At 41.9% G+C, this 25926-nt stretch overlaps 1 protein-coding gene across 1 annotated transcript in view; it reads left to right on the plus strand.

Annotated features, from left to right (window-relative positions):
* The window catches only part of PPM1D (protein phosphatase, Mg2+/Mn2+ dependent 1D), a 39253-nt gene that overhangs the window by 11178 nt on the left and 2149 nt on the right, over window positions 1–25926 (plus strand). The window contains exons 3-5 of the mRNA XM_041000358.1: window positions 9679–9803; window positions 21406–21596; window positions 24759–25001. Coding sequence (XP_040856292.1) covers window positions 9679–9803; window positions 21406–21596; window positions 24759–25001 — 559 coding nt within the window. The remainder of the gene's footprint in view (window positions 1–9678; window positions 9804–21405; window positions 21597–24758; window positions 25002–25926) is intronic.

Here is a 25926-nt window from a genome sequence, read left to right on the forward strand (position 1 = left end):
ATGTTAGGCATAACCTTCAGCTACTTTGCTTCAATTTTAGATACACTGCAATCCTTTTTAATTTTATTTTAGCTTAGTATCTCAATGTTTAGGCTGCCAACCAAAAACTAAAATTCATTTCATCACAATTTTTCTGTGATTCAAACCAAGATGAGAAACTATTCTAAAAAGTAGGTGAATGATAATATAAAAAGGGTTAGAAAATTCTGACACAATATTTTTTTTACATATTTACTTATTATTATTTTGAAGGCAGTTTTTGTTAAAGATTTATTTATTTTTTACTGGAAAAGCATTTATACAAAGAGGAGGAAAGACAGAGAGGAAAATCTTCCATCTGATGGTTTGCTCCCCAAATGGCTGCAAAGGCTGGAGCTGAGCCAATCCGAAGCTAGGAACCAGAAGCTTGGAGCTTCTTCTGGGTTTCCCACCCGGGTGCAGGGTCCCAAGACTTTGGGCTGTCCTCGACTGCCTTTCCAGACCACAAGCAGGGAGCTGATTGGGAAGTAAAGCTGCCAGGGCTAGAACTGGTGCCCATATGGGATCCCAGCGCATCCAAGGTGAGGACTTTAGCTGCTAGGCCACTGTGCCGGGCCCTCTGTCACTCTTAAACATTTAAAAAGGAGAATTAACATCTTTAAACTGTAAAGAGTTGAAAGATCACTAAAGATTGCTAATGTGGGTATAGGAACAGAAGCTGATACACCAGTGTGCAAACGAGTGAGCATTTGAAAAAAATGTTTCACATTACTGACATGTAATTCCATTTCCTGCTGTTGATCTAGCAAATTTTTAAAAAAATGAAAGAGGCAGATGTTTGGTAGTCTACTTGGAGTGTTCACATTCCATATTAGAGTGACTGGGCTTGAACTCTCCCTCTGCTTTTGAATGCAGTGTCAGGCTAGTGTGGAGGTAGCAGGTGATGATTTAAGTAGTTGGGTCTCTGCTACCCATGTGGGAGACTTGGATTGAGTTTCTGTCTCTTGCCCCTGCTTGATCTTGCCCTAAATGTGGCAGGCATTTTGGGATGAACCAGAAAATGGAAGGTTTTTGTCTCTCTCTCTTTTTTTTTTTTAAGATTTATTTATTTATTGGAAAGTCAGATATACAGAGAGGAGGAGAGACAGAGAGGAAGTTCTTCTGTCCAATGATTCACTCCCCACGTGAACGCAGTGGCCGATGCTATGCCGATCCAAGGCAAGTATCCAAGAGCTTCTTCTGGGTCTTCCACACGGGTACAGGGTCCCAAGGCTTTGGGCGGTCGTTGACTGCTTTCCCAGGCCACAAGCAGGGAGCTGGATGGGAAGTGGAGCTGCCGAGATTAGAACTGGCACCCATATGGGATCCCAGTGGGTTCAAGGTGAGGACTTCAGCCATTAGGCCATGCCGCTAGGCTCGGTTTTTGTCTCTTTCCTACTTTCTCTCTGCCTTTCAAGTTTTAAAATTAAAAAAAAAAATTAAAAAATAAGTTTTAAGAGATTTTTGGGCCCAACACGGTAGCCTAATGGCTAAATTCCTTGCCTTGCGTGTATTTCGGATCCCATATATGCGTCAGTTCGTGTACTGCCTGCTCCACTTCCCATCCAGCTCTTTGGCTCTTGGTTTTGTTTTTTTTTTTTTTTAAGATTTATTTATTTATTGGAAAGTCAGATATACAGAGAGGAGGAGAGACAGAGAGGAAGTTCTTCTGTCCGATCATTCACTCCCTAAGTGACTGCAACAGCCGATGCTATGCCGATCTGAAGCCAGGATCCAGGAACTTCTTCTGGGTCTCCCACGCAGGTTCAAGGTCCCAAAGCTTTGGGCCGTCCTCGACTGCTTTTCCAGGCCACAAGCAGGGAGCTGGATGGGAAGTGGTGCTGTCAGGATTAGAACTGGCACCCATATGGAATCCCGGTGCGTTTAAGGCGAAGACTTTAGCCACTAGGCCACGCTGCCAGGCCCAGCTCTTTGCTTCTTGCAAAGGCCCAGAGCCTTGGAACACTGCACCCACGTAGGAGACCTGGAAGAGGCTCTGGGCTCCTGGTTTTGAATAAGCTCAGCTCCAGCTGTTGTGGTCAGTTGAGGAGTGAGTCAGTGCATAGAAGATCTTTCTCTGTTCTCTCCTCTCTGTAAATCTGCCTTTCCAATAAATACATAAATAAATAAAATAAATAAATCTTTAAAATAAAGTTGTTGGTTAAGAGAGATCTTAATGTTTTGTTGAGATGGATGCTGTATTGTTGGACTATAAGTTGGTATAACCTATTATAAAAGTAATGTCTACCAATAACTAAATATTTATAATGTAGTGATTTTTAGAAATTTCCTCTAAGGAAATCTGAAAAATATACAACAAACATTTTTTAAGATTATTTTTATTTGAAAGGTACAGCAAATGGTACAGAGGTGAGGGAGAAAAGAAAGCAAGATCTTTCTGCTGCTTCACTTTCTAGATGACTGCAATGGCCCTGGCTGAGCTGTGAGCTTTGTCTGGGTTTCCCATAGGGATCTGAGGACTTAGGTCAACCTCTGCTTCTTTCCAGGTGCATAAATGGGAAGCTAGAGTGGAAGTGGAACAGTGGGATTAAAACTGGCATCCAAATGGAATGATGGATTCACAAGCTATGGCTTAACCTAATATGCCACAGCATAGGTTCCCACAAAAATAATTTAAATAGAATTATTGCAGCATTATTCAATGACTGCTAAAGGCTAGAAATCACTTAAAGGCTGAACAGTTTGGAGAATGGTTAAATATATTTAGTACATGTGTATATGACATTTCATTGATGTAGGCAGTACAAAGAATGTTCATACATACATATTAAAAATTACTGTGTTTTGAAAATTTTCAGACTTAGGGTAGAGAGAATAGTAAACTATGATATAGATTTATGTGTCAGTTAATGATGGGGATGCTTTCTAGTAAATATGTTATTATGTTTTTAAATATGGATAGCAAGCATCTGTCTCTTTACCTGGTCTCTTGATGCAGTCAAGATACATGGTAAACCTAGGATGTGTGAGGCTGCTGTTTTGTTGTAAAGCAGTCTGCCATAATAATGAGTTAAAAGTATAATAAATACATATGTCTAGGCCTAGCACGATCGTGTAGTGGTTAAAGTCCTTGTCTTGAATGCACCAGGATTCCATATGAGTGCTGGTTCTAATCCCAGCAGCTCCACTTCCCATCCAGCTCCTTGCTGGTAGCCTGGGAAAGCAGTTGAGGACAGCCCAAAGCCTTGGGACCCTGCACCAACTTGGGAGACCCAGAAAAAGCTCCTGGCTCCTAGCTTTGGATGGGCTCAGCTCCAGCTGTTGCGCTCACTTGGGGAGTGAATCATCGGATGGAAGATCTTCCTCTGTCTCTCCTTCTCTTTGTATATCTGCCTTTCAATAAAAATAACCAAAGATTTATTTAAAAAATACATATGCCAGTAAAATGGTTATTCTTATCAAGCATTATGTGTTGTATATATTTATATGCTACACTTTTATAAACAATGAGTGCTTATAATAACATTATAAATATGGACTAATACATGGTTGAGGATGTTACAAAGACTTTGACATTACTAAGAAGTAGAAGTGTTTCAGCTCTATTGTAATCTTTTTTTTAAATGTATTTTACTGTTTTTATTTGAAAGGCAGAGTTACAGAGAGAGCAAGAGACAGAAAGTTCTCCTATTCACAGGTTCACTCCCCAAAAGGCTGCAATGTCCAGAGCTGAGCTGATTCAAAGGCAGGAGCTAGGAGGTTTTTTCCAGGTCTGTCAATTGGGTGGCTGGGCCCAAGGACCTGAGCCATCCTACACTGACTTCCATTGTCAGATCATTATCATGGAGCTGGATCAGAAGTGGAGCAGTAGGACATGAACTGCTGCCCATATGGGATACAGGTGTTGAAGGGGGAGGCTTAACTTACTATGTCATGGCACTAGCCCCTTCTATTGTAATCTTATAGAGCTATCATTGTATATGTGGTCTGTTATTGACTGAACTGAAGTATTGTTAGGTGGCATGTGATTGCATATGGGGATATTTTAAAAGGTTATTATTTTTTATTAATTTGAAAGGCAAAAGTTACAGATTGAGAAATAGAGACAGAGAAATCTTGTATCTGCTGGTTCATTCTCTAAAATGTTCACAATGGCTGGAACTGGGCCAGTCAGGAATCAGATGCTTCTGTTTTCTCCTATGTGGATGCAGAGGCCCATGCACTTGGACCATCCTATGCTACTTTCCCAGGCACATTAAGCGGAGTTAAATTGCAAGTGGAGTAGCTGGGATTCTGACTGGCACCCATATGGTATCATTTGACTTATCGCTTGAAAGGCAAAATGATGGGAAGAGAGATAAAGTGATATCTTTTTCCCTACTGGTTCTCTTCCCAGATGCTCCTGGCAGCTTGGTTGAGCCAGCCCGAAGCTAGGAGGAAGAAACTACAGCAAGGTCTTCTGCATGGTTAGGTGCACTTGGATTGTAATTTGCTGCCTTGCTAGGATGCATTACAGGAAGCTGGATAGGCAGTAAAGTAGCTAGGACTTGAATCAGTACCCTGATATAACATGCAGCATCCTAAGTGGCACCTTAACCCAGTGTGTCACAACAACCACCCAGGCAGTTTTAATGATAGAGGAAAATGGCTTTTAGCTCTCCCCTCCCCCCCCAGTCATAAAGGTATATTTGAGTCGTGTGTGTAGGTGTGTATAGTAACACTAGTATGGTTGAAATTTGAGTGACATAAAAGCTGGATATATCATGGAAGGTCATAGCTACTCTTGTCCCACAATGGCCTGATTGCCTTCCACTTATAAGGTAACCTGTGTTATATACTCTTCATTTTATATATATACACACACATACATATACATACACACATATATATGGAACTGTATACTGTACAAATGTGTCATCATTTGCTTTAATGAGTTATTTATTTATTTAATTTTTAAAAGATTTATTTATTTATTGGAAAGTCAGATATACGAGAGACAGAGAGGAAGATCTTTCCTCCGATGATTCACTCCCTAAGTGAGTGCAACAGCCGATGCTATGCTGATCAGAAGCCAGTATCCAGGAGCTTCTTCTGGGTCTCCCACACGGGTGCAGGGTCCCAAGGCTTTGGGCGGTCGTTGACTGCTTTCCCAGGCCACAAGCAGAGAGCTGGATGGGAAGTGGAGCTGCCAGGATTAGAACTGTTGCCCATATGGGATCCCGGGCGTTCAAGGCGAGAGCCTTAACTGCTAGGCCACGCCGCCGGGCCCAATGGGTCGTTTTTAAAAATATATACTTCAATCGGGTTTATAAACTAAGGTTTTATTTATTGTTTTCAAAAACGCATTTGAGAAAATGAAAATTCCTATCTACTGCCTTATTCAAATCCCTGCAACAGCCCCTAGGTAGCAACAAAGCTGGGATCTGGGAATTCAATTCTGGTTTCCTACTTGAGTGACTGAAACTCAGTGTGTGAAACTCACTGCTGCTCACAGGATCCACATTAACAGAATGCTGGAGTCAGAGGCAGAGCTTCATGCTGACTGATAAAGAGATGTAGGTAGGCATTGTTTCTTTTTTAAAAAAAGATTTGAGAGTCAGTATGATGGAGAGGCAGATACAGACATAAGAGAGAAATTTCTTTATTTGAAAGGCAGAGTTACAGAGAGAGGAGAGAGAATTGTTAAAATATACTTATTTTTAGGGGCTGGCAAGTTAATCCTATGCCTGCAGTACCAGCATCCCATATGGGTGCTGGTTCTAATCCTGGTTATTCCATTTCTGGTTTAGTTCCCTGCTTATGGCCTGAGAAAGCAGTGGAGGATGGCCCAAATACTTGATCCCTTTCCCCTATGTGGGAGTCGTTGTGGCTAGGTTGAAACAAGAAGCCTGGAACTCCATCAGGGTTTCCCACTTGGGTGGCAGCGTCCCAGGTACTTGGGTTATCATCTGCTTTTCCAGGCTCATCAACAAGGAGCCAGATCAGGAGCAGAATATCTTGGATTCAAACCAACACCTCTCCAGGGAATGCTGACTTTATAAGCAGCAGCCTGTCCTGTTACTATAATGCAAGTTCAAAATTGTTTTTCTTTAATCAGTAACTTTATTTTGTCTTTTCTTCATTAGAGACACAGAATTGTAAGTAATATCCCTGGATGTTAAGGAACAAGAGAGTTTTTAATATGATTAGTTTGAAAGCAGCTACTATAACTACTTCAATATTAGGCATAATGTTTAGGAGGCGTTTTTAGAAAAGAACAATAGGGCTTTAAGGTGGAGTGGAAATTGCCTTTGCTATTTTAGCTGTTATGTAGATACTACCTTCAAAACTGAGGAACTAATTAATACAAATTATGGTAAATTAAACTACTCTGAAATTTCTGTTCTATTTTAGTGTCTATAGCATTTTCTTTCTCCCACTGTCCCTCTTTTTCCTTACTCTTTTAATGTTTCATTTAGTTGCTGAAAGGCAGAGAGAGGGAGAAACAGATTTTCCATCCACTGATTTAACACCCCAAATGAGCACAACAACCAAGGTTTGGTTAGGTTGGAGTCAAGAGCATAGAAGTCTATGTGGGGGGGCCGGTGCAATGGCGCAGTGGTTAGCTTAAAGGTCCTCGCCTTGCATGTCTGGGATCCCATATGGGCGCCGGTTCTAATCCTGGCAGCTCCACTTCCCATCCAGCTCCCTGCCTGTGGCCCAGGAAAGCAGTCGAGGACGGCCCAAAGCTTTGGGACCCTGCACCCGCGTGGGAGACCTGGAGGAGGCTCTTGGCTTCGGATCGGCATAGCATTAGCTGTTGTGCTCACTTGGGGAGTGAATCATTGGACGGAAGATCTTCTTCTCTGTCTCTCCTCTCTGTATATCTGACTTTCCAATAAAAATACATAAATCTTTAAAAAAAAAAAAAAAAGAAGTCAATGTGGGTATCTCTTGTTGGCTGCAAGCATACCAGGAAGATGGATTTCAAGTGTGTTCACGGCGAGGAGTTTTTAGTGCTAGGACACTGTGCTGGGCCGTGCGGGGCATTTTCTATTACATCATTTTGAACTTGTTTTAGTTCTCCACTGTACCTTTCAATATGGTAGCCACTCAGCATGTGTAATTTATTAAAAAAAAAAATTAGGGCGCGGCTCAGTAGCCTAGCAGCTAAAGTCCTCACCTTGCATGTGCTACAGGGATCCCATATGGGCACTGGTTCTAATCCCAGCAGCCCCGTTTCCCATTTAGTTCTCTGCTTGTGGCCTGGGAAAGCAGTGGAGGACTGCCCGAAACCTTGGGACCCTGCACCCGTGTGGGAGACCTGGAAGAGGCTCCATGGTCCTGGCTTCGGATCAGTGCAGCTCCAGCTGTTGCAATCACTTGGGGAGTAAATCAGTGGATGGAAGATCTTCCTCTCTGTCTCTCCTCCTCTCTGTATATCTGACTTTGCAATGAAAATAAATCTTAAAAAAAATTTTTTTTTAAATTTGCCCTGGCTCTATGTATAGTGCTAGTAGCCACTTACAGTGGTTACTGAATTAGACAGTTTAGAAGCAATATTTCTGTCAGTGCAGGAAGATTCTTCACACTACTACTGAAGTGTTCTTATTCATGGTGGGTATTTAGTGTGATGGTTGTTTCTTGAGATACCGTCATCCCAGATTGGAGTCAAGGTTAACTTCTGATCCAGCTTCTTGGTAATGTACACCCTGCAAGAAAGCAGTTGATGGTCAAGTACTTGGATTCTTGCCACTCATGAAGTAGACCCAGATGGAATTCCTGCCTCCTGGCTCCTTCTTTGGGATGGCCAATCATGATCTGTCGCAAATACTTGGGAAATGAAATAGCAGATAGCAAGTGGCTAGTGTTGCAGATTAGCCTGTTAAACTACCAGCTGTGACACCGATATTTTTTTGCAAGTGTGGTTTGTGTCCCAGATGCCTTACTTCCAATCACGCTCCCTGCTAACACACTTGGGAAAGCAATGGAAGATGGCCCAAGTGCTTGTGCCTCTCTGCCCCCATGGGAGACCAAGATGGTGTTCTTGGCTACTCAACCATGGCCATTGCACCCATATTGGGAGTGAAACAGTGGGTGGAAGATATTTCTCTTTCTGTAACTGCCTTTCAAGTAAACAAAAAAAAAATTTTTTTAAGATAGCGTGGAGGCCTGGCATGATAGCTTCAAATAATCTTCCCCCTTCAAGCCTGGGAAAGCAATGGAAAATGGGCCAAAGCCTTGGAACCATGCATCCACATGGGAGACCTGGAGGAAATCGTGACTGCTGGCTTTGGATTGGCTCAGCCTGGGAAGTGAACCAGTAGATAGAAGATTTTTCTGTCTTTCTTTCTGTAAATCAGCCTTTCCAATAAAAATAAATGAACCAAAAAAAAGATGAGTTGTCCTCCACTGCTTTCCCAGGCCACAAGCAGGGAACTAGATGGTAAGTGGAGTAGCTGAAAAATAAACCGGTGCCCATCTGGGATCCTGGTGCTTACATGGCAAGAGTTTAGCCATTGAGCCATTACACCCAGCCCCAAATAAATCTTTAAAAAGAAGAAGGAAGAAAGAAAAACAGGATGGTATTGATGGAAGAGCTCCCTCTCTAAATACTTTTTTTAAGAAAGCTTTCTGCTTTATTAGGAATGTTGGGTTGTATTCACATTTATTTTTATTCAGGAATGATTAATATTTTCTCATTATAAATTTTAAACTTATTTTGCTTCCCTTAGGGCTTTTATTTTATTTTATTCTCTCTTATCTCCAACATTGCCTTGAAGTTGGAGTAAAATAGAAAAAATAGAAGTGATGAGTTGACAGGCTTTACCTTAGCATGTAGAGTATTTCAGAATGACATTTGTCACCTTTACATACTTTTTTTCTTTTAGATTTATCTTTTTTTTTTTTTTATGCAGTGGGGGGAGATGGCTATAGAGGAAGAGACAGATTTTTCACCCACTGGTTTAGGCCCTAAATGGCACAAAAACCAGAGATGGGCTAGTCTGGAGCCAGGATCGCCTTCCTCATCTCTCATGTGAGTGCAAGGGTCCAAGCACAGCCAGGACATAAATTGATGCCCATGTGGGATGTTGGCACTACAGGCCACAGCTTAGTCTACAACACCGTGGCACTGCCCCTATTCATTTTTGTTTATATTATTTCTGTCTGGTGTTGTTTAACCTCTTTCAATAATCTCTAGAATCTCATCTTTTTTTTTTTTTTTAAAGATTTATTTTTTATTATTTTTGTATTGGAAAGGCGGATATACAGAGAGAAGAGACAGAGAGGAAGATCTTCCGTCCGATGATTCACTCCCCAAGTGAGCGCAACGGGCCGAAACTATGCCGATCCGAAGCCAGGAGCCTCTTCCGGGTCTCCCACGCGGGTGCAGGTTCCCAAAGCTTTGGGCCGTCCTCGACTGCTTTCCCAGGCCACAGGCAGGGAGCTGGAAGGGAAGCGGGGCTGCCGGGATTAGAACCGGCGCCCATATGGGATCCCGGGCGTGCAAGGCGAGGACCTTTAACCACTTGCGCCACCGCGCCGGGCCCTAGAATCTCATCTTACCCAGCATTTCCTGAACAGAAACTGGCTTATACATCTTTCAGTATGAACAGACAAGTCACTGCTTTGTGATAATACAATATTACTGTATTAATAAATTGAGCTACTTTTGTTTTGTTTTAGTCAGAGTATTTATATCAGCTCTTTATTTTTTAGCGTAATGAACAAGTCTGGGGTTAATCGTGTAGTTTGGAAACGACCTCGGCTCACGCACAACGGACCTGTTAGAAGGAGCACAGTTATTGACCAGATTCCTTTTCTGGCAGTAGCAAGAGCACTTGGTAAGTATATTTTAACAAAACACTGAATTTTTTCTACTATATGGTGATATAAGACTGAGATTTAATCCCTTACTTGGCACTTGGTAAGTACAGACACATGATAATAATTGAATACATGGAACCTAATTGAGGGATGAATATTTGGTACAACTACTGAGACACCTACATCCAGTGTAGGAGTGCCGTGTGTTAAAGCCCTGACTTTTCAGATTCCAGCTTCCTGCTCATGCATCCCACACTTGGAGGTAATGGGTGAGGAACTGATGATTGGGTCTGTATGACTCATGTGGGGGTCCTAGATTGAATTCCTGGCGCCTCTGTTAGGGCTGTTCCGCCCAGGAAGATCGTCCATCTGATAATTCACTCCCCAAGTGGCTACAATGGCTAGAGCTGTGCTGATCCAAAGCCAGGAGCCAGGAGCTTCTTCTTGGACTCCCGCGTGAGTGCAGGGTCCCAAGGCTTTGGGCCTTCCTCAACTGCTTTCCCAGGCCACAAATGGTGCTGGATGGGAAATGGGGCTGCCGGGATTAGAACCAGCACCCATATGGGATCCCACTACATTCAAGGCGGGGACTATTAGCTACTAGGCTACTGTGCTGAGCCCTTATCAATATTTTTAAATCAAGTGTTATATTTTTACTTGTCTTTTTAATAATTTCTCTGTTTTTAAAATTTGTATTTTGTGAAGGAGGCATGCCCATATGGACCACTGATTAGGATGGGAAGGGTAGAAGAATAGTGGAAAGTCAATAAAATCATTGTTTCCAATTTTCTTTCTTTTTCCTTTTCCTGAGAAGTGGAGAGGGCCACTCTCAGCAGCCCAACAGTGTAAGTATCCATGGATGGGAGATTGCCACCCAGTGTCACCCCAGGTCCCCAATATGGAGCATTTTCTGAGGATACTGTTTAAGTGGTTTCAGTAATTCTGAGATGCTGTTGATTTCATTGCTCCAAGGTTGAGGAAATCCTTCCAAAGTGCATTGGCTGACAAAATGCACCTTAGTGTTGTCTCCACTTGCCCAGATACTTGCTATTAAAGCTGGGCCGGGAGAGCTATCTTATCTTGCCCTCCATGGTATTAGACGTCCTCTGCAGGCCTCAGTGAACTGGTTGTTGTATCCCCCATGAGTATCTGGGCATTCTGTCCACCTCACAGGCCTCCACAACTGTGGAGACCCCAGTTGTGACACATGCACTCTATGATCAGACCACAGATCCTATGATTTTCATTGTGATTGGAGTTCTGAGTCCAGTGATCCAGGTGGGATTCTCCAAAGAAACCTTGCCAGAGGTGACCTGACTCCTGCATGGGCCAGCCCGTTTGGGGTCTAGCTCAGTTTGTCACTCACATCAGCCTACACATACACTGGTAACCTGGTTAGTTCTGTTTCCAGCCCCATCTCATATGCTGTGGTCCAGTCCATCCCTCCCCACCACACAGTTGGCCTTCAAGCACGCCAGTGGGAACTGCAGCCTATTCAGGGCAATCCCAAAATACATCCACCAGGCCCGCCTCTATCCCTTGTTCCTGCACATGACAGTATTTTCAGTATTTTCAACAGACTTATCCAGTCTGTTTCGCATCCCATTCAGCTTTTGTACACACCAATGGGTGTTGCAGCCTCGCTCAGCCCAACCAACCTCAGTATCCAGCCCACACTTATGCTGGTGGATGCCACTGCCTGTCCAGCCAGGTCCAGCCCCAGCCCTGGCCCTTGTGCTCACTGGTGGGAGCTACAGCCCATCAGAGAGGCACCCAAAGTTTCCCTACTGGGCCCACCCCCAGCCCTAGATCTTGTACTTTCCAGGTGATTCTGCAATCTAGTCTGACAGGACTTGCCCCCATACCCAGCACTTCCCGGCTGATGCTGTGGCAAAGCCTGACCAGTCCGCATTTACTCTGGCTTATGCTTGCATCATTGGATACAGTGGCTTAGCTTAGCCTGGCTCTCCTTGCTAAACCAACTCACGTGCAGGCCAATGGGTGTTTTAGTTTTGCCTAGCCCGGTGTGCCCCCTGTCCCAGCTCTCATGTTCACCAGTTGAAGCAGTGGCCCAGCAGGGCAGTCATTACTGCTTCCCTACCACCAATCCCAGATTTGTGAGCATTTGAGGAGCAAGCCAGTGATTGGAGGACCTTTGTCTTTCACTCTCTGCCTGTCAAAGGAAAGTTTTATAAAAAGAAAACCTAATTCTGAGGAAAAAGACTAATGTATTTGCTTCAGTGCCAGGTGCTCTTTGATTGTGATTCATATCTTCTGTTTGGTCAACTTGTAGTAAGGGAAGCATGTGGGTGGGCATTTGGCACATTGGTTAAAACACTGATCCAGAAGCCTGCATCCCATGTAGGAGCGTCTGAGGTTGAGTCTTGGGTCTGCTTTGGATTCTGGCTTCCCTCCTGGTCGTTGTCCTGAATAAGCAGCAGGTGATGACTCGAGTACTTGGAGTCTCTCACTCTTCTGGCTGACTTTAGTTATGTTCTATTCTTGCTTTGGCCTGACTCAACCCCAGAGGTTTAGGCATTTGGAGAGTGAACCAGTGGGTGAAAGAGCTGTCTCTGTGTCTCTGCTTTACAGATGTTTAAAATATATTTAGAAAAGAAATAAAATAAACTTAGGAATTTTTATGTATGTCTAGGCTTGGTGTTGTTCTTTAAAAAAGTATTTTTAAATGTCCTTCCCTACTTGAACTCTTAATATTTCTCCTAAGAACTTTTAAGAATTTTTTTCTTTAATTACTAAATATCAGTTGTATTGAAACAGAGAACAAATTGGAAATTACATGTATATAAATATCTTACTCTGCTATGCTAAATGGGAGTCTTCTTTCTTCTAACAAATGTGTGAGTGCTGATTTGATGTTTGGCATTAGGCTTTGGTGATAAAGTACAGATATATTCTCAGTTCTCATAGCTACATAGCTGAGAAAATAAACCACAAAAAATTAAGCTTATATAAATAAAATAATAACAGAATAGGATATACCATAGAAATCAGATGCTGTGAGGAAAGAATAGTTTAAAGGAGTAATTATTTTGGAATGTGTGGTTTTTCAGAAGTGTATTTTAACTGAAATTTTAATGCTGAAAAGGAGCTAATCTTATGAGGAGCTTATTGGAAGATTGTTTCAGATATGGATCCTGAATTGGGAAGAGCTCAGCATGTTCCAGGAATTGTCAAAAAACTGGAGTTAGTGAGGTAAACTTGGGGCTATCCTGGAATGATATTTACATTCTGGCGAGAAGCATTAAAGAATATTAAACTAAGGAATAACATTGGGTATATGATATACCTTCTATTTTATATTTCACAACTTAAGATTGTGAGCCAACTTAAATCCACTGGTTCACTCCCTGAATGACCGCAACAGTCAAGGCTATGCCAGGCCAAAGCCAAGAACTTTTTCCTTATGTCCCATGTGGGTGCAAGGACCCAACCACCTGGGCTATTCTATGCTGTCCTCCCAGGTGATCCAGCAGGGCAGCTGGGTTCTGGAACAGCACCCAAGGGAAATGCTGGTGCCACAGGTGGCTGCCTCATCATTGTGCCATAGTGCTGGCACCATGATAGACCTTTTAGAAAGTTCATTCTTGGTGACATTTGACCTAACAATTAAGATGCGGGGAAAGTCAGGTGTTCTATGTCAGAGTGCCTGGCTTTAAGTCTTTACTCCCAATACCAGTTTCCTGCTAGTGAGGATCATGGGAGGCCAGCAAGTAATGATTCAGCATAGTTGGGTCTCAACAACTTATGAGAGACCCTGATTTGAGTTTCCAGATCGCAGCTTCAGCTTGGCTCAACTCTTGGTGTTACAGGCATGTGAGAGTGAGTCAATGAATGTGAACTTGCTGTCTCAGTCTGTTTCTCTGTCTCTTTGTCCTCCTCCTTCCCCACCCCCTACTGCAAAGAGTTTATGGTAAATGGACCCAGGGACATTGATAGGGAGCTGAATCAGAAGTGTAAGAACTGGGACATAAACCAGCAACCTGTATGGGATCCTGGCACTACAGGCTATGGCTTAAGTATTATACGTAATGGTCCTAGTGTGTGTGTTTGTATGCGTATGCAGATTCTTTCTTTTAAATATTGATTTATTTGAGAGTCTGAGTTATACAGTCATTCATCTACTGGTTCACTTCCCAGATAGTTATAAGAGCTGGGGTTGGGCCAAGCCAAAACTGGAAACCATGAGCTGCTTCCAGGTCTCCTTGAGTGACAGGGACACAAACACCTGGACCATCTTCAGCTTATTTTCACAGGCCATTAGCAGGAAGCTGGATCAGAAATGGAGCAGCTAGAACATAAATTGGAGCCCCTATGGGATGCTATCATTACAAGCAGTGGCATTACTCACTATGCTGCAATGCTGGCCCCCATATATGGACTTTTCTTGAAGGGGGCTATACTCTAACTTTTAATTAATTAATTAATTAATTTTTGGGGGCTCTACCTTAATAGTATAATAACTATTTATGTAGCATTTATTTGATGTTATAATTTGTTTATAGATGGTTTAAAATATGTAGGAGGTTGTGATAGGTTGTATGTAGATATTAGGGTTTATTTTTTTTTTATTGGAAAGGCAGATCAGATTTACAGAAAAAAGGAGAGACAGAGAGAAAGATCTTCCATTTGGTTCACTTCCCAAATGGCCACAATGGCTGGAGCTGAACCAATCCCAAACCAGGACCTAGGATTTTCTTCCAAGTCTCCCATGCAGATGCAGGGCCCCATGCTTTGGGCCATCTGCAGGGAGCTGGATGGGAAGTGGAGCAGCCAGAACAGAGATTGACACCCTTATTGGATGCTGGCACTTACAAGGTGAGGAGTTAGCTATTGAACCATTGTTCCAGGCTCCAGATTATTTTTATATGGAAGGACATGAGCATCCATGGATTTTGGTGTCTGTGTTGGAATCTGGAACCTCTCTTGGATACTGAGGAACAATAAACACGTGGTAACAATTTAATATTCATTTACCAGCAAGGAACAATATAAGGGATGATAACTCCTGCTTACATTCCATGCGGATGGTACGTTTCAGATTGGCCACTCCCATTTGTATTGTTTGTGAGCATTGAAAGAGGGTAAGAGATTCAATTATTAATGTTGAAAATGGATGGTAACTTACTGGACTAAAAACTTTTACTGTAGATTCAAATGTAAGGTAAACCTTCATTTTAGAAAAGTAGGTGGTAGGTTATGTTCTGTGCAAGTGTGCCAAGGATTTCAAGAGATGCTTGAAACCCTTAGGTGATTTTGCAGGGCTTCTAGAGAGGTCTTAGAACAATCTGCTGGTTTTTCTGGTTCATACAGTTATATTCATTCCAAAAGAGTCTCTGTCTCTTTCCCACTTCTAACCCACCCCAGTTCTATGTAGGTATGGATGGAAAATGTAAAGCAAAGAAGATAAAATGCTAGTAGTTGCATCTAGGAGGAGAATATGTGGTTGTTCTTCGTCTTATTTCTATTATTTTTTTGGAAATTTTACTTACTACTTAACAGGAAAAGATAGAGAAGTAATTCAACCCATGCTTGCATGTCTTCAGTAATCTTAATGTTTCAAGGTACAAACTCCTGAATTTCTAAAAAGCTGTATTAATTTTTATTATGAGTTAAAAATCTGCCTTCTGGGGGCCTGGTGCGGTAGCCTAGCAGCTAAAGTCCTAGGCTTGCACGCGCCAGGATCCCATATGGGCACTGGTTCTAATTCCGGCTGCTCCACTTCCCATCCAGCTCCCTGCTGGTAGCCTGGGAAGCAGTCGAGGACAGCCCAAAGCCTTGGGCCCTTGCACCCTCTTTGGAGACCCAGAAGAAGCTCCTGGCAAGATCTGTCTTCTGGGACGGTGTTAGAGCTCTGTTAGCTGAATCATAGCTTATGAAATAAACATCCTGTATTTGTGACGAGCTTGGTCACAGCTAACTCTGCTTTCAGTCTTGATCTTTGCTGATGTGCCTGAGAGAACGAGCAGTGGAAGTTGGCCCAAATACTTGGGCCCCTTCTATCCATGAGGGAGATCCTTGTGGTGTGACTCAGTGCTGGCCATTCTGTTTATTTGTATTCATTTTATTTGAAAGGCAGATATTCTTTCATTTGAGAGTGTAGTAATGAACTTCCTTTTACTAATTTACTTCCTCCTTGTACCACAAAAGGCAAGAGGCTGAAATTGGAACCCAGGAACTCAGTCTAGGTCAACTGTTGGTAGCAGGACCTCAGTAATTCAAGCCATCAGTTGTTAATGCTTCTGCTTTCCAGGTTTGCATTAACAGGAAGCTGAAATTGGGAGCAGGCACCAGTTATTGAACTTAGGTACTCTGATGTGGCATTTATGCAACTGGATAGGTATATAAAATACCCATCCCTGGTTTGTAATTTTAAATGAAATACTCAGACGAGGCTCACTGAAAAGATATGTGAGTACAGAGATGAAATGCCTGGGAGTGCCTGCTTCAAAGAATGTAGGTTAAAGTAACAAATGCAAAAGTCATCACTACTCAGAAGTTTGAACTGAGTGGTTGGAAGGGTGGAGTTGCCATTAACTGACACAAGAAAGGCTGGAACATCTGTGATAAAGAGGTCATAAGTTTAGTTTTGGTTAAACTAGCTTTGAGACACATACTGAAACATTATTGTAAATGGTAATGTCTTTGAGTTATCTCATGTAGACAGGGGCTTTCATTCTGAGAGCTACCGTGTGAAAGAACTGTCCTTCAAATAAAGTGAAAATGAAATATGATTTAAAAAATATGACAACAAAGAAAGGCATTTGAATGGAGAAAAGAGGTATGACAGGTAAGAGCCGTAAGGGGATGGTGCTCTGGTAGCTAAGTGAAGAAGGTATTTCAGAAAGAATGCTTGAAATTAAGTTGCATTACATTTTGCAACTTACTGGTCATTGTTAATCCTAACAAGGAAAATAGTTTTGGTGTAACAGTCTGCAGCCACAATGAGGATTTGTTCAAACAAGAGCAAATTTTATGAAGAGGAGGAATAAAATTTGACCTAGGAAATTCATATGATTTCTCGTCTAGAGTTTGCTGTTTTAAAGAAAAAAAAAATACTAATAACTGATGAGAAATCCACTGGCAAAATGAAAGCTTGTAGGAAAGAAAATATTGTTATGATTATATTATTCAGCAGTTAATTTTTACTCAATTTTATAAATAAATATATAGAAAAACAGGTCTTGGGAGGAATGAATTTGTTTTAGTAATAAAAGATTCCCTCTGTTAATTTTCTTTTTCTTTCTTTTTTTTTTTTTGCCTTATTATAGAATTTTTTCTCAGAAAAGGCACTAACCTTTTAAATTTTAACACTTAAGCATTAAAAAAGGTATTGCATGTTGCTTTCTCAATTTTTATTCCTATACTTTGGGATTTTTAAATCTTAAAAAAATGATTAGTTTAAAACTAGAGTTACAGAAAGAAAGGAAGTCAGGAAACATATCTTCCATGCAGTGGTTCACTCTTCAGATGCCTGGAGCTCAGCTAGGCTGCAGTCATGGGCCTAGAACTTCATCCAGATCTCATGTGGGTATCAGAAGATCAAGCATTTGGCCTACACTGCTTTCCTTGATGAATTAATAAGGCGCTGGATTGGATGAACAACAGTGAGGATTCAAACATTGGTGTCCGTGGTGGAGACTTAACCTATTGCACCACACTGCTGGTTCCTACATTCCAGAAAAGCTATATGATTGGCTTTCTGAATTAGGCTTATTGCTCGTCAATACTTATTTGCCCATAGAAAATTAAATGTTAATGTTTAGCACCAATCTCATTATTTATGTTAGTTTTCCTTTCAGTGTTTTTCAGAGTCATAGGAATCTCCTTATGATTGATATCCTTTAGGCACTCAGTATGATAGTTTCTAAAGTATAATGTGGTAAAGGAAAGTGCTAATGGCTGCTGTGGAGTTGCATGTTAATTTTATAAATCACTTATTGAACAGATGCGTTTTAGTGCAATATGCAGGGAACACTGCTGTAAATGTGCAAGCACCTGATCTTTGCTGTCATGAACTTTAAAATCTAAGGAAGGAGAAGAGTATTTATTAGATGCACACAAAAATAAATGAAAAATTTCAGCTTTTAATCACTTAAGTATATGTTAATGAGAATTTGAAATATGTTTGTTTTACTTACAGAGGCCAGAGTAGTGATTGAACTGACATTGCTATAATTGCTAATAGGGGAGAGAGAAGAAAAATGTTTTAGGAATAGTAACAGTGTTTGCAAAACGCTTCATGGCAGAAAAGTATGTTCTGGGATGGACCCTATGGAACAGTAGGTTTAAAACCACTGCTTATGGCAGGTATCCATATTTTGGTGATGCTCTGAGTCCTCTTAGCTCTGCCTCCAATCCAACTTCCTGCTATGTTCCTAGGAAGACAGCAGATGATAGCCTGTAAGCACTCTGTGTGTTAAACCAACAGATGTAAGAATATCTCTTTCCTTGTCTCTGATACTATGCCTTTTAAATAAATCTCTCTTTCCCTCTCTTTTTTAAGTGTGATTATGAGACTGATAATGGGCAGTGTAGTTGAAACAAATATGGGAATAAATAAGGGATATAAGTAAAAGAAGAACAGATGCTCATATCAGATGCCATGCTTGGAGCTGGAGGTTTAGCCAATTGAGCTATTCTGTCAGGCCCCAGAGAGAGAGATCTTATATCTGCTGGTAAATTCCCCACGTGGAAGCAACAGCTGGAGCTGATCCAGGAATCCATTCAGGTCTTCACAAGGGTGGTAAGACCCTTCTTCTTGGGCTGTTAAGCATTACTTTACCAGAACATGAGCAGGAAGCTGGATTGGGAAAGTAGAGTATCTGGAACTTTAACTGTTATTCCAGTGTAAAATGCTTGCATTGCAAGCAGCAACTTATTGCAATATAATGTTGGTGTCTAGATTTATATTTCTAGGAGATGATTTTATTTCTCTTAGTTTATTAGAAAGGCAGAGTGATAGAGATATCTCCCATCTGCAGTTTCATTCCTCAAATGGCTGCATTGCCCAAGGCTGTGCCAGGCTAAAGGTTGGAGTCTTGGAACTCTATCCAGGTGTCCCACGTGGATGTCAGGAAGTGAAATATTTGGCCTATCACCTGCTACTTTCTCACTTTCTCAGGCACATGAGAATGGAGCACATCTTTTTTTTTTTTTAATTGTAAAGTCACAGATATACAGAGGAAAATCGTCCATCCGCTGATTCACTCTCCAAGCGGCCCCAACAGTTGGAGCTGAGCCAATTTGAAACCAGGAGCCTCTTTCCAGTCTCCCACGTAGGTGCAGGGTCCCAAGGCTTTGGGCTGTCCTCGACTGTTTCCCCAGGCCACAAACAGGGAGCTGGATGGGAAGTGGAGCAGCTGGGACACAAATTGGCACCATATGGGATCCCGGTGTGTGCAAGGCGAGGACTTTAGCTACTTGGCTACTGTGCTGGGTCCTGGAGCACGTCTTAAGAGGAGCATTTGAGATGCCAGCATCACAAGTGACAGTTAAATTGCAGCTTTGGTCTCATAATTAGCAGTTTTGAGGATGGATTAGAGAAGGCAGAAATTGTTAGAAAGCTACCAATAGCGGGGGCTGCTAAAACACGTGGGGTACAGACCACTGGGTATCCTGTGGACTGCTGAATGCCTTGTGTCGCCAGATTTAGTGAATCAGATGAGCCTACTGAAGCCAGAAGCTTCTTTAGTTTTTATATTGCATCAGCGCCCTCTACTGAAGAAAAAAGGCAAAAAGTCATTGATCAGGCAGCAGTCATGTTTGGTGATGTTGAAGGGTCTTCAGACATGCTGTTCCATGTGGAAGACCTGTATAGCTTCAATCTGGCCCACCCCTGGCCATTAAATCCATTTGGGAAGTGAAAAAGTGAAGGATCTCTCTCTCCATCTCTGTAACTCTGCCTTTTAAATAAACAAATCTTTCTCTTTTTTCTCTGTTTCTCTCTCTCTCATGGGATCCCAGTCTTGAGCAGGGAGGATTAGTCAATCGAACCTTTGTGCTGAGCCCTCCAATAAATCATTTTAGAATATGGTTAGGGTCAGCTTTGTGGTACAGTGAGCTAACCTGCAGTCTCCAGTGCCAGCATCCCCATATGATAGCATGAGATGCTTTATTTGCAACCGGCTTCTTGCTAATGTGCTTGGGAAGCAGCAGAAGATAACCTAACTGCTTGGGACCCTGCTATTCAAGTGGGAAACCCAAATAGAATTCTAGGCTCCTGGCTTTGTCCTGGACCAGCCCAGGTTGCTGTGTACTTTTGGAGACTGAACCAGCATATGAAGATCTGTCTGTGTCTTTTCTTGCCTTATCATTCTACCTATAAAATAACTTTTTAAAAAGATGGCTAACTTGTGGGTAGAAGGTTCCAGTTCATCAATCTATAGTCATTGTAGTATTAACTGACCCATGGAAGAATCAACAAGGATGCTAAAATATAGTATGTTTCAGTGAAGAACAGAGTATTTTACACATTCTTAAACCACTCTTCAGATCAAGAGAAAGGCAACTTGATGGTATGGTAAACAGTACTTGAACCAAATGAGGAAACTTAGCATCACCAGTAATAGGACCCAGTGTCCCTGCTTCTAAGATATTTTGAGAAAAACATATCTGCAACAGTGTATTATTTTGGCCAGAAACAAAGAGTTTAACTTGAGTACAAATGTGTATGTAGGGCCTGGCACAGTAGCCTAGTGCCTAAATTCCTTGCCTTGTGTGCACTGGGATTCCATATGGGTGCTGGTTTGTGTCCCAGCTACTCCACTTCCCCTCCAGCTAGCTCCCTGTTTGTGGCCTGGGAAAGCAGTCAAGGACGGCCCAAACCCTTGGGACCCTGCACCCATGTGTGAAACCCAGAAGAAGCTCCTGAATCCTGCCTTTGGATTGACTCAGCTCCAGCTGGTGTGACCACTTGGGGAGTGAACCAGTGGATTGAAGATTTTCTCTCTCTCTCTTCTTCTCTGCAAATCTGACTTTTCTTTTCATAAAAATAAAGAAATCTTTTTTTAAGACTTACTTATTTTTGCTGGAAAGTCAGATATACAGAGAGGAGAGGCAGAGAGGAAGATCTTCCATCCGATGATTCACTCCCCAAAGTGAGCACAACGCCTGGTGCTGTGCCAGTCTGAAGCTAGGAGCCAGGAAATTTCTCCAGGTCTCCCATGTGGGTGCAGGGTCCCAAGGCTTTGGGCCGTCCTCGACTGCTTTCCCAGGCCACAGGCAGGGAGCTGGATGGGAAGTGGAGCTGCCGGAATTGGAACTGGTGCCCATATGGGATCGTGGTGCATTCAAGGCAAGCACTTTAGCCAATAGGCCATCGTGCCAGGGCCCCAGAAATCTTTTTCTTTTAAAAAGTTTCTCATCAACAGATTAAAGAAATTATATGTTTATCGCAACAGAAGAGCTTTTTTTAAAAAAAAAAAAAAAGATTTTTTTGTTTTTATTTGAAAAGCAGATTTTGATCCCAGCCTGAATACATGTATGGGATCCCAGTGCCTGCAAGGTGAGGCCTTTAGCCACTAGGCTACTGCGCTGGGCCCTGATGAGATACTTTTTAGCTTGGAAATAATTCCCATTGCTTTTTCTTTGTTCCTGCAGGTGACTTGTGGAGCTATGATTTCTTCAGTGGCGAGTTTGTGGTGTCCCCTGAACCAGACACAAGTGTCCATACTCTTGATCCCCAGAAGCACAAATATATTATTTTGGGCAGTGATGGACTTTGGAATATGATTCCACCACAAGATGCCATCTCAATGTGCCAGGATCAAGAAGAAAAAAAATACTTAATGGTAAGAAGTGTTTTGATAATTTGCTAGTATTGTTAAACATTCTAATACTTTTGTCAGGGATCTTAAGTATGAACTGAGGATTTCTTCCTGGGTAGATTTTTACCTAGTAGTGAATAGTCACAGACTTACTGTGAAACCTTGCCTGGCTGTTTTTAAAAATTGAGATTTAATTCACAAACATTCGATTTACCTTTTTAAAATGTGAAATTCAGTGATTCAAAATGAAATCACAAAGAAGCTCCAGCACAGTGATCGCTGATTGAGTAGTATATTACTGCTTCCTCTCATAGTCATTGGCATTATTCACTGTCTTCTATTGGTCATATTCCTGACAGCGATCAGTCTTTGTATGACTCTTTGTCAGTTTTGGATATTTCAGATAAATGATAATTTTAAATTAGTTTTTATTTGAAATACACAGTGCCTTCCTAGTTCACTCCCCAAATGTCCACATGGCTTAAGCTGGGAGCTGTGAATGGCATCCAGGTCTTCCATCTGAATGGCAGCAACCCAGTCATTCCAGCCATCACTGTCGCTGCCTTCCAGAGTCTGCATTAGCAAGAAGCTAGATGGAATTAGGTGAAAGAGTCAGTGATTCATTCCAAATACTCCAGTGTGGGACCGGGATATCTTAACGATTAGGCTAAAAACCCATTCCCATTGATGGTTATTCGGGTTAAGTCCTTTTTAAAAATCTATTAAGAAGAACTGCTGTAATAATTAATGCGCAAGCTTTGATGTGAATATATGTCTTCAGTTCCACATAGGAGTGAAATTATGAAGTTCAGTCTACGGCCATACCACCCTAAACGCGCCCAATCTCGTCTGATCTTGGAAATTATGAAGTTCAGTGGGAACTCTGTTTTTATTTCTTAAATAATTTCATTTCTACAATTAGTAGTGGGAATATTGTTTTCCTTCCTTTCCGATTCACTTGAAAATCACCCCTTTATTCCGAGCAGTGATAAAGAAAGAACCTGAAGAGTGCATTGTCATTAAGGACAAAGACAGAGTTTAGGGTAATAGTCAGTGATGCCCCCTGCTGTAGACAGAGCCAGGTGGGTAAGAACAGGGCATTAGCTATTTTAGTTAGAATCTAAGTGCATGTTCAGAATGATAAATTTTAGTGACCTGATACATGGTTTAAGCATATTGTAAGTAAGTGCTTGCTATGATGAAAGAATATTTTGTAAACTAGGAAATAGACATAGTGATGTTTAAGGGCACAAGAGGGGCTGGCACTGTGGCATAACAGGTTAAGCCTTCTGTTTGCAGCGCCATCATTCCATATAGGCTCTGGTTTGATTCCAAGTTGTTCCACTTCTGATCTGGCTCCCTGTATATGATCTGGGAAAGCAGCAAGAGGATGGCCCAAGTCTTTGGGCTCCCATATCCATGTAGGAGACTCAAAGGAAGCTCCTGGCTCCTATCTTTGGATCAACTCAGTTCTGGCTATTTGTGGCCATTTTGGGAAATTAACCAGCCAATGGCAGACCTCTCTCTCAATTTCTCTGTATCCTCTCTGCAATTCAACCTTCTGAATAAAAATAAAATGAATCTTCTAAGATTTAAGTTAAGTTGATTCAGAACCAGAAGCCTCTTCCTGGTTTTCCATGTGAGTGCAAGAGCCTAAAAATTTAGGCCATTACCCCTTGTTTTCCCAGACCATAAGCAGACAGCTTGTCTAGCAGATCTCAAACCAGCACTTATATGGGATGCTGGTGATTGCAAGTGGAGGATTAGCTTGCTGTGCCATTGTAGTGGCCCCTAAAGTAATACTTTTTTTTTCTTTTTAAATATTTATTTTTATTGGAAAGGCAGATTTCCAGAGAGCCAGAGAGACAGAACGATCTTCAGTCTGTTGGTTCACTCCCCAAGTAGCTGCAACTGCCAGAGCTGAGCTGATCCAAAGCCAGGAGCCAGGAGTTCTGGATTTCACACGCAGGTGTAGGGTCCCAAGACATTGGGCTGTCCTCAACTGCCTTTCCAGGCCACAGGCAGGGAACTGTAAGGAAATGGAGCAGTTGGGAAATGAACTGGCACCCATATGGCATCCCAGCACATGCAAGGCAAAGATTTTAGCCACTAGGCTACCATGCCAGGCCTGCTAAAATAAATATTTAAAAAAGAGAGAGAGAGAGATGTTTAGGGGCACAAGAAATGTACTTATGTTACCTTAAAGTTACTAAGAGTCTTTACCCATCTGTGCTACAACTGCAGCCTTGATGGTGATAATTTTCCCCTCAATATTTATTTGCTTATTTTTGAAAGAGACAGGGAGAGATCTTGTATCTGCTACTTCACCCCCTCCAAATGGCTGCAGTGGACAGGGCTGGGCCAGTCTGAAGCTAGGAGCTAAAGAGGTCTCCCACATGGGTACAGGAGCCTAATGCCTTGGATCATCTGCTGCTTTCCCAGATACATTACTATACTTGATCTTAGCCAGAAGACTAAGAAGCAATCCCAGATACATTAGGTTAGCAGGGAACTGGATTGGAGGTTGAGCAGCCACTGATCAAACAAATGCTTAGACGGGATGTTGGCATTTCAGGCTGCAGCTTTACCCAGTATACCTCCATGCTGTCCCTGATGGTGAGGATCTTCTCGTAGTCAGGAAGAAGATTGAAAGCATTGGAGAAATAACTGGTACTGATGATATTAACGTTTAGCACACACAACACTATGTAAAATAAAAGGTCCAAAAGGAATAGTTGCCCTTAGAAAAGTTGCTCTGTTTTTAGAATGGGTGATGCTGCACAATTAGGGCTATACCAGGTCAAGGCCAGGAACTTGACCCAGGTCTTCCACTTGGGAGACAGGGACCAAACCATTTGAGTTATCACTTCATGCCTTTCAGGGTGCATGTTGACAGGAAACTAGAATTGAAGAGGGCCAGTACATGAACCCAGACACTTAAAATGGAATGTAGGTGTCCCTGCAGCATCTGAGCAAGTTTGTCAAATGCTGCTTTCCCAGATGCTGTTAATGTATTTTAATGTGGTTAAGTACTATTTAACATAGTTGGGAGACTATGGGTAATGCTTGACTATTTGAAGGTTGTATATATCTTGGCTAAACTCAATACCCAATTTTTAATTTGATGCATATGTAGTGGCAGCCAAATCTTGGTTACTAACTTCTTCCTTGTTCTTTTTAATATAGGGTGAGCCTGGACAGTCTTGCGCCAAAATGCTTGTGAATCGAGCGCTAGGCCGCTGGAGACAGCGTATGCTCCGAGCAGATAACACTAGTGCCATAGTGATTTGCATCTCTCCAGGAGTGGACAATCAGGGAAACTTCACCAATGAAGACGAACTCTATCTAAACCTGACTGATAGCCCTTCCTATAATAGTCAAGAAACTTGTGTCATGACTCCTTCCCCATGTTCTACATCACCAGTCAAGGTTAAAGCTCTTTAGTTTTAATATTTTGTTTTTGTTTTGTTTTGTTTTGTTTTGTTTTTCCATTTGAGTGGCTGACAAGAGAGAGCGCCCACGCAGATGGCTGGGACCCAGTTATTTGAGCCATTATTGCTGCCTCCCAGGGTTTGCATTAGTGAAAAGCTGAAGTCAGGAGCAGAGGGCTAGTAGCAAACCTGTGCTTTCCTAAGTAAGGGAAGGGTGTCTGAAATGGCATCTTAACTAGGCTTATCGCCCACCTTTAATGTTGTGTTTAATAGTCAAAATTTTTTTGGTTGGTGTTCCTGAAAATTTTTTTGAGATACATTATATAATAGAATTGGAAATAAGTTCAAGAAACTGATTAATCTTTGTTATACAACTTATTGACCCACCTTCATATCAGTTACAGTGCATGATTTGGAAATAGTTGTATTCTCTAAAGGATTATAGTGTTTGGAATTTTATTCACTCATTCATTATATATACTATTATAAATATAATAAATACATAATCTGAAAGGCAGATCAGATTTATGGAGAGGACACATAGAAAAATCTTCCACCTACTGGTTCACTCTCCAAGTGACTGCATGGTTAGAGCTGAGTCAATCTGAATTGAGAGGCCAGGAGTTTCTTCTGGGTTTCCCACACAGGTACAGGGTCCCAAGGCCTTGAGTCATCTTCTTCTGCTTTCCCAGGCCATAACCAGAGAGCTGGATTGGAACTGGGGCAGCTGGGGTTTGAACTGGCACCCATATGACATCCCAGCATTTGCTAGATGAGGATTTTAGCCATTGAGCCATTGTGCTAGTTCTGTTTGGAATTCCTTGATTTCTTCTTTTTATAAAGATTTATTTATTTTTATTGCAAAATCAGGGATACAGAGAGGAGGAGAGACAGAGAGGAAGATCTCCTGTCCACTGATTCAT

This window comes from Ochotona curzoniae, unplaced genomic scaffold (genome assembly GCF_017591425.1).
Source record: "Ochotona curzoniae isolate NIBS_2020 unplaced genomic scaffold, NIBS_Ocur_1.0 scaffold_2453, whole genome shotgun sequence".
In the NCBI taxonomy this organism is placed as follows: domain Eukaryota; kingdom Metazoa; phylum Chordata; class Mammalia; order Lagomorpha; family Ochotonidae; genus Ochotona; species Ochotona curzoniae.